The following is a 14502-nucleotide window of genomic DNA, read 5'->3' on the forward strand; positions in this document are numbered from 1 at the left end:
ACTGCGTACTAAACCTGGGTTTTTGCCTAAGGTTGTTTCTAACAGGAATATCAATCAAGAGATTGTTGTTCCATCATTATGTCCTAATCCTTCTTCAAAGAAGGAACGTCTTTTGCATAATCTAGACGTGGTCCGTGCTCTGAAGTTCTACTTACAGGCAGCTAAAGATTTTAGACAAATTTCTTCTCTGTTTGTCGTTTACTCTGGACAGAGGAGAGGTCAAAAGGCTTCGGCTACCTCTCTCTCTTTTTGGCTTCGTAGCATAATACGTTTAGCCTATGAGACTGCTGGACAGCAGCCTCCTGAAAGAATTACAGCTCATTCCACTAGAGCTGTGGCTTCCACCTGGGCCTTTAAGAATGAGGCCTCTGTTGAACAGATTTGCAAGGCTGCAACTTGGTCTTCACTTCATACTTTTTCCAAATTTTACAAATTTGACACTTTCGCTTCTTCGGAGGCTGGTTTTGGGAGAAAGGTTCTACAGGCAGTGGTTCCTTCTGTTTAATGTTCCTGCCTTGTCCCTCCCATCATCCGTGTACTTACCTTTGGTATTGGTATCCCATAAGTAATGGATGACCCGTGGACTGAACACACTTAACAAGAGAAAACATAATTTATCCTTACCTGATAAATTTATTTCTCTTGTAGTGTGTTCAGTCCACGGCCCGCCCTGTCTTTTTAAGGCAGGTTCTCAATTTTAAAATTATAACTCCAGTCACCACTGCACCTTATAGTTTCTCCTTTCTCGTCTTGTTTCGGTCGAATGACTGGATATGACATGTGAGGGGAGGAGCTATATAGCAGCTCTGCTTGGGTGATCCTCTTGCAACTTCCTGTTGGGAAGGAGAATATATCCCATAAGTAATGGATGACCCGTGGACTGAACACACTACAAGAGAAATAAATTTATCAGGTAAGCATAAATTATGTTTTTATGTTTTTTTTTTATTTTTGGCACTTAAAACTTATTGGTTTTATGCTTGAGGGTTATATTGTGTGTGTATTTTTACTTTAGTGCAAAACTGCATTTCCATGCGGTGTTGTTTGGGCCTACTCCGACTTTTGACCTTAAGGGGCGGAGCCTATTTTGGCGCAATTTCTTCAGGCTTAGCAGCAGCAAACAGTAACTCGATGGCTCCTGGACTACATAGCTGGTCTGAAGGGTTGGAAACTTGATTCAACGTACCCTGTTGCTTAGGGAGGTTTTAGCGACTCTGGATGATTGTGATCCTATTGTGATTCCTCCAGAGAAATTGTGTAAAATGGATAAATATTTGGAAGTTCCTACTTACACTGATGTTTTTCCGGTTCCTAAGAGAATTTCGGAAATTATTAGTAAGGAATGGGATTTTAAGAAAATGTTTCCTATATCAGATACCATTCGGGACTCATGGCAAACGGTCCCTAAGGTAGAGGGAGCTATATCTTCCGTAGCTAAGCGTACTACTATACCCATTGAGGATAGTTGTGCTTTCAAGAATCCTATGGATAAGAAATTAGAGGGTCTACTAAAGAAATTATTTGTTAATCTGGGATTTCTTTTACAACCTACGGCTTGCATTGTTCCAGTAACTACTGCAGCAGCTTTTTGGTTTGAGGCTCTAGAAGAGTCTCTTAAGGTTGAGACTCCATTAGATGACATTCTAGATAGAATTAATACTCTTAAGCTAGCTAATTCTTTTATTACTGATGCCGCTTTTCAAATTGCTAAATTAGCGGCAAAAAATGTAGGATTTGCTATTTTAGCACGTAGAGCATTGTGGCTCAAATCTTGGTCTGCTGATGTGTCATCAAAACATAAGCTTTTATCTATTCCCTTTAAAGGTAAGACCCTTTTTGGGCCAGAATTGAAGGAGATAATTTCTGATATTACAGGAGCTAAGGGCCATGAGGGGTAAGCAGCATGAAGGGGTGGCCCCCGATCCGGGACCGGATCTAGTAGGGGGCAGACTTTCTTTCTTTGCTCAGGCTTGGGCAAGAGATGTTCAGGATTCCTGGGCACTAGAAATAGTGACCCACGGTTATCAATTGGAATTCAAGGATTTTCTCCCAAGAGGGAGATTTCATCTTTCAAAATTATCTACAAACCATATAAAGAGAGAGGCGTTCTTACGCTGTGTAAAATACCTTTTTACTTTGGGAGTAATCTGTCCTGGTCCAACATTGGGACAGGGGTTTTACTCAAACCTATTTGTGGTCCCCAAAAAAGAGGGAACGTTCAGACCCATTTTGGACCTCAAGTGTCTAAACAAATTTCTAGAGTTCCATCATTCAAGATGAAGACAATTCGAATGATTTTGCCAATGATCCAGGAGGGCCATTATATGACTACCGTGGATTTGAAGGATGCTTACCTTCATATTCCAATCCAGAAAGATCATCATCGGTTCTAAGGTTTGACTTCTTGGACAAACAATATCAGTTTGTGGCTCTTCCTTTCGGGTTAGCCACAGCACCCATAATCTTCAAAAAGCTTCTAGGGTCTCTTTTGGCGGTTCTCAGACCGCAAGGGATAGCGGTGGCGCCTTATCTGAACGATATTCTGATTCAGGCGTCAACATATCATCTGACAAAATCTCACATGGACACAGTGTTGTCTTTTCTGAGAACTCACGGCTGGAAGGTGAACATAGAGAAGAGTTCACTTGTTCCACAGGAAAGGGTTCCTTTCTTGGGAACTCTGATAGACTCGGTAGCCATGAAAGTATTTCTGACGGAGGTCAGAAAATCAAAGATTTTGAATACTTGCCAAGCTCTTCTGTCCATTCCTCAGCCATTAGTGGCTCAGTGTATGGAGGTAATCGTATTAATGGTAGCGGCAATGAACATCGTTGATAGAAGTATGCAAGATAATCAGTTGGGCAGAGGCCCACTCTTGTCATCTGTCAGCGATCTACATCCCAGGGGTAGAGAACTGGGATGCAGATTTTCTAAGTCGACAGACTTTTCATCCGGGAGAGTGGGATCTTCACCTGGAGGTATTTGCCTCATTGATTCTCAGATGGGGCAGACCGGAATTGGATTTGATGGCATCTCGTCAGAATGCCAAGCTTCCAAGATATGTATCCCGGTCAAGGGATCCTCAGGCCGAACTGATAGATGCCTTGGCAGTACCTTGGTTGTTCAGCCTAGCTTATGTGTTTCCGCCGTTTCCTCTCCTCCAACGCGTGATTGCTCGAATCAAACAGGTGAGAGCTTCAGTGATCCTGATAGCGCCTGCGTGGCCACGCAGGACTTGGTATGCGGATCTAGTGGACATGTCCTCTCTGCCACGGTGGATACTTCCGTTGAGACAGGACCTTCTCATTCAAGGTCCTTTCCAACATACAAATCTAATTTCTCTGCATCTGACTGCGTGGACTCACTCGAAGTCTTGATCACGTCACCAGTGTGCATTACCGTGGCGACACCGACTTCTCTCAAAGCCCCCAAGCTCCGGAAACATGCCTCTCCACCTATAGTGCGTTCCATTTAGGTAATCCTGCTCATCCCTCTGGAACTTGGATCGCTTTGCCCCTTTATCTCTGCTTCCATCTCCTTGATCTCTGCTTCCATCTCCTTGATCTCTGCGTCCACATCTTTGATGATCTTGCCCAGTTCTTCCACTGTAAGTAGCTTACTCAGTTCTGCTTTTGTATTGTAAACTTGTTCCTTCTGTTCCTCTATATCTTTAAAGGGACACTGAACCCAAATTTTTTCTTTCATGATTCAGATAGAGCATGCAATTTTAAGCAACTTTCTAATGTACTCCTATTATCAAATTTTCTTCATTCTCTTGGTATATTTATTTAAAATGCAAGAATGTAAGTTTAGATGCCAGCCCATTTTTTTGTGAACAACCTGTGTTGTTCTTGCTGATTGGTGGATAAATTCGCCCACCAATAAACAAGTGGTGTCTATGGTTCTGAACCAAAAAAAGGTTAGATGCCTTCTTTTTCAAATAAAGATAGCAAGGGAACGAAGAAAAATTGATAATAGGAGTAAATTTTTAACTTGCTTACAATTGCATGCTCTATCTGAATTACGAAAGAAAAAAATTGGTTTCATTGTCCCTTTAAGGAGGTATTCGACTGTTAGGACTAGCAGGTCATATGAACATTTATTTAGAATGGCCTCAACTTTATTACAATATTCTTTGTTATTTCTCAAGAGTGTGGGCCTAGTGTTCATCCTCAGTCCTCTGAGAATGCACCTTACCCTGTGGTATTCTGCCAGGGTTGTGGCATGTAAATCCCAGGATGTTATTCTTCTCCTTGCTCTCTCATACTCTTTACTGTGATCCTCTGTGGCAGCATTACTCAGGAACTCCCTTGAGCCTCTCACCAACGTTTTAATTCTGGCTGCTTCCAGTTCACTATACATGAAATCTTGGTACCATCTATTTTAGCTTTGTCTGCCATGATATGACAGATATTGAAGTGCACGTAGCTCAACAGTACACAGTTCATAGAATCAATCAATAAGCTCAGCACCCGAACAGTCTTATCTCCAATATTAGTAATGATGCAAGTGGTAAGGGGTTACTGCATACCCCAAGTCCATCAAAGTATCCAAATAGACCACAGCACCAAGGATGTCTTCACAATATTATACCTTTTATTTTCATGACACAATGCAACATTTCGGCCCCTCTGGCCTTAAAGGGACAGTCTACACCAGAATTGTTATTGGTTTAAAAGATAGATAATCCCTTGTTTACCCATTCCCTAGTTTTGCATAACCAACACAGTTATATTTATATATTTTTTACCTCTGTGATTATCTTGTATCTAAGCCTCTGCAGACTGCCCCTTTATTTGTTCTTTTGACAGACTTGCAGTTTAGCCAATCAGTGATGGCTCCCAGGTAACTTCACGTGCACGAGCACAGTGTTATCTATATGAAAAACATGAACTAACACCCTCTAGTGGTGAAAAACCTGTTAAAATGCATTCTTAAGAGGCGGCCTTCAAGGTCTAAGAAATTAGCATATGAACCTCCTAAGTTAAGCTTTCAACTAAGAATACCAAGAGAACAAAGAAAAATTGGTGATAAAAGTACATTGGAAAATTGTTTAAAATTACATGCCCTATCTGAATCATGAAAGTTTTTTTTTTGGACTAGACTGTCCCTTTAACCCCTTAATGACAACTGACGTACCAGGTATGTCCTGCAAAAACTAGCAGTTAGTGACAATGGACATACCTGGTACGTCAGTTGTCTAAGAGAGTGCTGGAAGCGATCGCAATCGCTTCCAGCAGCTCTCAGGGTATTGCAGTGATGCCTCGATATTGAGGCATCCTGCAATACCCTTTAAAAAGCATCCGATGCAGAGAGAGCCACTCTGTGGCCCTCTCTGCACCGGTAGCGATGGGGCCGTTCGTTGGTGGGTGGGAGCTTACAGGGAGGAGGGTGGGCGGCCCATCGGGGTCCTGCGTGCGCGCGCGCGCGTGCGTGCGTGCAGCAATCACTGCCACCAATGAATTTTGTTAAGAGGGAGGGGGGCAGCAAACTGTAATTTTTTTTTTAATAATAATAGGATCTGGTAGGGTTAGGGGGGTGGGGGTACTGGGGGGGGCAGCTACACTACAGAAAAAATGAAAAAAAAAACATTTAAAAATAAAAAAAAAACCACTTTATTTTTTGGGGAAAACTGGGTACTGGCAGACAGCTGCCAGTACCCAAGATGGTGGCAATTAGGTAGGTGGGGAGGGTTAGAGAGGTGTTTGGGGGGGATCAGGGAGGTTGGGGGTTAAGGCAGGGGTCCATCACAGCTGAATAATTAAAAAAAAAAAAAAAACACCTTTTATTTTAGTACTGGCAGACTTTCTGCCAGTACTTAAGATGGCGGGGACAATTGTGGGGTGGGGGAGGGAAGAGAGCTGTCTGGGAGGGATCAGGGGGTGGGATGTGTCAGGTGGGAGGCTAATCTCTACACTAAAGCTAAAATTAACCCTGCAAGCTCTCTACAAGCTACCTAATTAACCCCTTCACTGCTGGGCTTAATACAAGTGTGGTGCGCAGCAGCATTTAGCGGCCTCCTAATTGCCAAAAAGCAACGCCAAAGCCATATATGTCTGCTATTTCTGAACAAAGGAGATCCCAGAGAAGCATTTACAACCATTTGTGCCATAATTGCACAAGCTGTTTGTAAATAATTTAAGTGAGAAACCTAAAATTGTGAAAAATGTCACTTTTTTTTTTTATTTGCTCGCATTTGGCGGTGAAATGGTGGCATGAAATATACCAAAATGGGCCTAGATCAATACTTTGGGTTGTCTACTACACTACACTAAAGCTAAAATTAACCCTTCAAGGTCCCTACAAGATCCCTAATTAACCCCTTCACTGCTGGGCATAATACACGTGTGGTGCGCAGCTGCATTTAGCGGCCTTCTAATTACCAAAAAGCAACGCCAAAGCCATATATGTCTGCTATTTCTGAACAAAGGGGATCCCAGAGAAGCATTTACAACCATTTGTGCCATAATTGCACAAACTGTTTGTAAATAATTTCAGTGAGAAACCTAAAGTTTGTGACAAAATTTGTGAAAAAGTGAACAATTTTTTTTATTTGCTCGCATTTGGCAGTGAAATGGTGGCATGAAATATACCAAAATGGGCATAAATCAATACTTTGGGTTGTCTTCTAAAAAAAAATATATACATGTCAAGGGATATTCAGGGATTCCGGACAGATATCAGTGTTCCAATGTAACTAGCGCTAATTTTGAAAAAAAGTGGTTTGGAAATAGCAAAGTTCTACTTGTACTTATTGCCCTATAACTTGCAAAAAAAGCAAACAACATGTAACCATTGGGTATTTCTAAACTCAGGACAAAATTTAGAAACTATTTAGCATGGGTGTTTTTTGGTGGTTGTAGATGTGTAACAGATTTTGGAGGTCAAAGTTAGAAAAAGTGTGATTTTTTCCTCATATTTTATATATTTTTTATATTAAATTATAAGATGTGATGAAAAAAAATGGTATCTTTAGAAAGTCCATTTAATGGCGAGAAAAACGGTATATAATGTGTGGGTACAGTAAATGAGTAAGAGGAAAATTACAGCTAAACACAAACACTGCAGAAATTTAAAAATAGCCATTGTCATTAAGGGTAAGAAAACTGAAAAATGGTCTGGTCATTAAGGGGTTAATCATGTATATAAAATAGCCTGGCCCAGAAGTGTTTCATGCAGGTCAGTTACCCCACCTAGTGGTTCACATATATTATTACATCTAACATTTTAAACCTTTAATACATTTAAAAGAAATAGTATAGGTAACAACCTAACTAGTGAAGTGTATTAAGCAGCTTACTATATACAAATAGAACACTAATACCTCTCATTGATATGGCTATATACAGGGTATATTTAGGAAACAGCTTGCTAAAGGAAAACAGAGACATCTATTAGATAGTATGTACCCTAAGGGATTAAATAAAAAAATAGATTTCTCTGTTTTCCTTTAGCAAGCTGTTCCCTGAATATACCCTGTATATAGACACATCAATGAGCGATATTAGTGTTCTATTTGTATATAGTAAGCTGCTTAATACACTTCACTAGTTAGGTTGTTACCTATACTATTTATTTTAAATGTATTAAATGTTTAAAATGTTAGATGTAATAATGTATTTGAAACACTAGGTGGGGTAACTGATCTGCATGAAACACTTTTTGACAAATCGGTATGTAATGAAGTGTTAGTTGAAAGGCCTATATAATGTGCATATGGGCCAGGCTATTTTATATGCATGATTAGGGCCAGAGGGGCCGAAACGTTGCATTGTGTCATGAAAATATAAGGTATAATATTGTGAAGACATCCTTGGTGCTGTACTCTATTTGGATACTTTGATGGACTTGGGGTATGCAGTAACCCCTTACCACTTACTTGCATCATTACTAAAAGTGGAAATAAGTCTGTTTGGGTGCTAAGCTTATTGATTGATTATGAAAGAAATATATATGAGCTTGCAGGTTTCTTATTCATGTGCTTTTTGTTTCTTAATTTGTGATTTCATGTTTTTGCGTAGTATAGGAATATGTTTGAACACGTATGATATATTTTGGTACGATTTTGAACAACAGCAAAATGCATTAAACACCTGTTTTGGATATTACAGGTATTTACCAGAGAGTGTATGAGCCACTACCTCAGGGTATTTAACTTTCTATGGCGAGCAAAACGCATGGAATACATTCTAACTGACATTTGGAAAGGTCATATGTGTAATACAAAGCTGCTGAAAAGTATGCCAGGTAAGTACAAAATTACTAAACTACACATTAGAGATTTTAATAAGAAAAGAAAAGGGTATTATGTCATTGATGTGTTGTATTTTAAATATAATGTACATTAGGAACCTCTTGATGGCATCTTTTGAATGTTTTTCTTTGTTCATGAATGAGATATAAGAAAGTTAACAAATAGTTTGTGTGGATCGAAAGCCCAATAAAAGTCTGTGCAAGTTAGATGTGTTCAAATCTTTTATAAAGGGGCCACATCTCAATGTTTTTTCATTCACAAAATTGGTTCATACATACAGTGTTCAGCTTGTAGAAAAAGAATGCCCCATAGAACACTTGGATTTTAAATTCAACAGTCTTGTTGTATTTTTTACTTAGTGCTTAAGTACATTTTTTCTTTCTTGATTCAGGTAGAGCATGCAATTTTTTTTTAAATAATTATTTATAAACAGCAATGTGTAAAACATATGACAAATAAATTTAAACCCCAAACGGGGTACAAAAAAAATAAACAGTATATGTTTACATGTTCCATGAAAACTATAATTCTATATCTTTACAATTTCAACTACACATTGTTGAATTTTTTATACTATAGAATAAAAATATCAAAACAAAAGAAAAGAAAACAGAAGAAAACACAGAGCAAAACACAAAAAATAACAAAAAAAAAGAAGGGGAGGGGAGAAAAAATGGGAAAAGGAACAAAAAAAAAAGGAAGGACTATTTACCATAACCCTAATAGAACCAGGTCAGAGTTTCGAAAATGATATATTAAGTATTCAATTTCAGTGGACGGGAGTGCTTTTATAAATAGTGACCATTTAAGAAAGAACCTAGTAATATCTTCCTTGTTATCCATACTGGTATCAAGTTGTTCAAGAATGCATTGTTTTTTTAAACCGTTTTTAATTTCCGAGATACTAGGCACTGTCCGCATTTTCCATTTTTTTAAGATATCTAACAGCCAATATAACGAGGTTGATCATTTTAATATTTGGTTGCTTACTTTCTAAGTAATAGCAAAGAAAAACTATATTCATTGCTGACAGAATTATAGCGGGAGCATTAAGCATTTTACGAAGCCAAAATTGAACTTTGAGCCATACATTTCTAATTTTTGGGCAGGTCCATATCATGTGCAGAAGATTCGCCTCTGGGAGAGAACATTTAGGACAGACAGTAAAGTGTGTATTTCCACATTTAAATCCATTTTCTGGAGTAAAATAAGACATATAGAGCAATTTCAAGTGAGACTCCCTCTAAGTGGCAGCGGAGAGGGTTACTTGACTAGCTTCTTGAATTGAGAGATAAGGTAGCTTAGAATCCAATTTCTCTTGTTAAGTGTGTTCAGTCCACGGGTCATCCATTACTTATGGGATATATTCTCCTTCCCAACAGGAAGTTGCAAGAGGATCACCCAAGCAGAGCTGCTATATAGCTCCTCCCCTCACATGTCATCCAGTCATTCTCTTGCAACCCTCAACAAAGAAGGAGGTCGTGAGAGGAGCTGGAGTTTTTTACTTAACTTTTAACTATTAACTATTCTTCAATCAAAAGTTTGTTATTTTAAATGGCACCGGAGTGTGCTGTTTTTCTATCTCAGGCAGTATTTGGAAGAAGAAACTGCCTGCGTTTTTTATCTATGATCTTAGCAGGCGTAACTAAGATCCACTGGCTGTTCTCGACATTCTGAGGAGTGGGGTAACTTCAGACTGGGAATAGCATGCGGGGTCCTCCGCAAATGAGGTATGTGCGGTACTTTATTTTCTGGGAATGGAATTGACTAAGAAAATACTGCTGTTACCGTATGATGTAAGTACAGCCTTAAATGCAGTAGTAGCAACTGGTATCAGGCTGATAAATGTATGCGCAGTCGAGTTATATTCTAGGGACTAGAATTTGACTGAGAAAATACTGTTAACACTGAAATAATACTTAAGCCTTCTCTGCAGTGGTAGCGACTGGTAGCAGGCTTAGTGATAGCTTTGCATGACATTGAAAAATGTTGTTTTTTTAATAAAACGTTTACTGGCATGTTATTCGTTTTTTTGTGAGGTACTTTGGTGATAAATCGCTTTGGGCATGATTTTTTCCACATGGCTAACATATTTTTCTGCATGGAAACCGTTATATCAGGGCTCCCACTGTTGTGATTGGAGTGGGAGGGCCCTTGTTTTAGCACCTTATTGCGCAGTTAAGATTATTGCACAGTCTTTCTGCTTCTTCCTCCTTGATCCAGGACGTTTCTAGAGAGCTCAAGGGTCTGCAAATTTCATTTGTGAGGGAGGTAATCAGTCACAGCAGATCTGTGACAGTGTGCTGACTGTGATTAAAAGCGTTAAATTTTAATTGATATCTGTTTTATCCGTTTTGGGTATCGAGGGGTTAATCATCCTTTTGCTAATGGGTGCAATCCTCTGCTAATAGTACACTTCTTGTTAAGAATTGTTTAATTATATCTGTATTTTTGAAGCGCTTCAGCGTTTTTTATATTGCTTGTAAAACTTATTGAAAGTGATTTCCAAGCTTGTTATTTTCATTGCTAAGTCTGTTTAACATGTCTGATTCAGAGGAAACTGTTTGTTCATCATGTTCAAAAGTCAATGTGGAGCCCAATAGAACGATGTGTACCAATTGTATTGATATTGCTTTGAATAAAAGTCAATCTGTACCGATAAAGAAGCTATCTCCAGACAACGAGGGGGAAGTTATGCCGCCTAACTCTCCTCACGTGTCAGTACCTGCGTCTCCCGCTCGGGAGATGCGTAGGATTGAGACACCTAGTACATCTAGGCCCTTACAAATCACTTTACATGATATGGCTAATGTTATGAAAGAAGTATTATATAATATGCCCGAATTAAGGGGCAAACGCGATAGCTCTGGGTTAAGGACAGAGCGCGCTGATGACACGAGAGCCATGTCTGATACTGCGTCACAACTTGCAGAACATGAGGACGGTGAGCTTCATTCTGTCGGTGACGGTTCTGATTCGGGGAGACCGGATTCAGAAATTTCAAATTTTAAATTTAAGCTTGAGAACCTCCGTGTGTTACTAGGGGAGGTATTAGCGGCTCTGAATGATTGCGACACGGTGGCAATTCCAGAGAAATTGTGTAGGTTGGATAGATACTATGCGGTACCGGTGTGTACTGACGTTTTTCCTATACCAAAAAGACTTACAGAAATTATCAGTAAGGAGTGGGATAGACCAGGTGTGCCTTTTCTCCAACATAGGTGTGTCCGGTCCACGGCGTCATCCTTACTTGTGGGATATTCTCTTCCCCAACAGGAAATGGCAAAGAGCCCAGCAAAGCTGGTCACATGATCCCTCCTAGGCTCCGCCTACCCCAGTCATTCTCTTTGCCGTTGTACAGGCAACATCTCCACGGAGATGGCTTAGAGTTTTTTAGTGTTTAACTGTAGTTTTTATTATTCAATCAAGAGTTTGTTATTTTAAAATAGTGCTGGTATGTACTATTTACTCTGAAACAGAAAAGAGATGAAGATTTCTGTTTGTATGAGGAAAATGATTTTAGCAACCGTTACTAAAATCCATGGCTGTTCCACACAGGACTGTTGAGAGGAATTAACTTCAGTTGGGGGAACAGTGTGCAGTCTTTTGCTGCTTGAGGTATGACACATTCTAACAAGACGATGTAATGCTGGAAGCTGTCATTTTCCCTATGGGATCCGGTAAGCCATTTTTATTCACACAGTAAATAAGGGCTTCACAAGGGCTTATTAAGACTGTAGACATTTTCTGGGCTAAATCGATCATATTTACACATATTTAGCCTTGAGGAATCATTTAATCTGGGTATTTTTTGTAAAATAATATCGGCAGGCACTGTTTTAGACACTTTATTCTATTGGGGCTTTCCCTAATCATAGTCAGAGCCTCATTTTCGCGCCGGTATGGCGCACTTGTTTTTGAGAACAGCATGACATGCAGCTGCATGTGTGTGGAGCTCTGATACATAGAAAAGTCTTTCTGAAGGCATTATTTGGTATCGTATTCCCCTTTGGGCTTGGTTGGGTCTCAGCAAAGCAGATTCCAGGGACTGTAAAGGGGTTAAATATAAAAACGGCTCCGGTTCCGTTATTTTAAGGGTTAAAGCTTCCAAATTTGGTGTGCAATACTTTTAAGGCTTTAAGACACTGTGGTGAAATTTTGGTGAATTTTGAACAATTCCTTCATACTTTTTCGCAATTGCAGTAATAAAGTGTGTTCAGTTTAAAATTTAAAGTGACAGTAACGGTTTTATTTTAAAACGTTTTTTGTGCTTTGTTATCAAGTTTATGCCTGTTTAACATGTCTGAACTACCAGATAGATTGTGTTCTGACTGTGGGGAAGCCAAGGTTCCTTTTCATTTAAATAGATGTGATTTATGTCATAATAAATTTAGTAAAAATGATGCCCAAGATGATTCCTCAAGTGAGGGGAGTAAGCATGGTACTGCATCATCCCCTCCTTCGTCTACACCAGTTTTGCTCATACAGGAGGCCCCTAGTACATCTAGCGTGCCAATACTCCTTACTATGCAACAATTAACAGCTGTAATGGATAATTCTATCAAAAACATTTTAGCCAATATGCCCACTTGTCAGCGAAAGCGCGACTGCTCTGTTTTAGAAAATACTGAAGAGCATGAGGCCGCTGATGATATTGTTTCTGAAGGGCCCCTACACCAGTCTGAGGGGGCCAGGGAGGTTTTGTCTGAGGGAGAAATTTCAGATTCAGGAAAAATTTCTCAACAAGCTGAACCTGATGTGATTACTTTTAAATTTAAGTTGGAACATCTCCGCGCTCTGCTTAAGGAGGTGTTATCCAATTTGGATGATTGTGATTATCTGGTCATTCCAGAAACACTATGTAAAATGGACAAGTTCCTAGAGGCCCCGGGGCCCCCCGAAGCTTTTCCTATACTCAAGCGGGTGGCGTACATTGTTAATAAAGAATGGGACAGGCCCGGTGTACCTTTCGTACCTCCCCCCATATTTAAAAAATTGTTTCCTATAGTCGACCCTAGAAAGGACTTATGGCAGACAGTCCCCAAGGTCGAGGGGGCGGTTTCTACTCTAAACAAGCGCACCACTATACCCATAGAAGATAGTTGTGCTTTCCAAGATCCTATGGATAAAAAATTAGAAGGTTTGCTAAAGAAAAAATGTTTGTTCAGCAAGGTTACCTTCTACAACCAAATGCATGCATTGTCCCTGTCACTACAGCCGCGTGTTTCTGGTGCGATGAGCTAGAAAAGGCGATTATTAGTAATTCTTCTTCTTATGAGGAGATTATGGACAGAATTCGTGCTCTTAAATTGGCTAATTCTTTCACCCTAGACGCCACCTTGCAATTGGCTAGATTAGCGGCAAAAAATTCTGGGTTTGCTATTGTGGCGCGCAGAGCGCTTTGGTTAAAATCTTGGTCAGCGGATGCGTCTTCCAAGAACAAATTGTTTGACATTCCTTTCAAGGGGAAAACACTGTTTGGCCCTGACTTGAAAGAGTTTATCTCTGATATCACTGGGGGCAAGGGCCACGCCCTTCCTCAGAATAGGTCTTTCAAGGCCAAAAATAAACCTAATTTTCGTCCCTTTCGCAGAAACGGACCAGCCCCAAGTGCTACGTCCTCTAAGCAGGAGGGTAATACTTCTCAAGCCAATCCAGCCTGGAGACCAAGGCATGGCTGGAACAAAGGAAAGCAGGCCAAGAAACCTGCCACTGCTCCCAAGACAGCATGAGATGCGGGCCCCCGATCCGGGACCGGATTTGGTGGGGGGCAGACTCTCTCTCTTCACTCAGGCTTGGGCAAGAGATGTTCTGGATCCTTGGGCGCTAGAAATAGTCTTCCAAGGTTATCTTCTGGAAGTGATTCATCCTGTTCCATTAAAAGAACGAGGGATGGGGTTCTACTCCAATCTGTTCGTAGTTCCCAAAAAAGAGGGAACGTTCAGACCAATCTTAGATCTCAAGATCCTAAACAAGTTTCTCAAGGTTCCATCGTCCAAAATGGAAACCATTCGAACAATCCTTCCATCCAGGAAGGTCAATTCTTGACCACGGTGGATTTAAAGGATGCGTATCTACATATTCCTGTCCACAAGGAACATCATCGGTTCCTAAGGTTCGCATTCCTGGACAAGCATTACCAGTTCGTGGCGCTTCCTTTCGGATTAGCCACTGTTCCAAGGATTTTCACAAAGGTACTAGGGTCCCTTCTGGCGGTGCTAAGACCAAGGGGCATTGCTGTAGTACCT

General features: G+C 40.2%; 1 protein-coding gene across 1 annotated transcript in view; it reads left to right on the plus strand.

Moving 5' to 3' along the window:
- The window catches only part of TUBGCP3 (tubulin gamma complex associated protein 3), a 932421-nt gene that overhangs the window by 777455 nt on the left and 140464 nt on the right, over positions 1–14502 (plus strand). Inside the window, exon 14 of the mRNA XM_053705469.1 lies at positions 8112–8247. Within this exon, the coding sequence (XP_053561444.1) occupies positions 8112–8247 (136 nt within the window). The remainder of the gene's footprint in view (positions 1–8111; positions 8248–14502) is intronic.

The sequence above is a fragment of the Bombina bombina genome, chromosome 3 (genome assembly GCF_027579735.1).
Source record: "Bombina bombina isolate aBomBom1 chromosome 3, aBomBom1.pri, whole genome shotgun sequence".
NCBI lineage: Eukaryota > Metazoa > Chordata > Amphibia > Anura > Bombinatoridae > Bombina > Bombina bombina.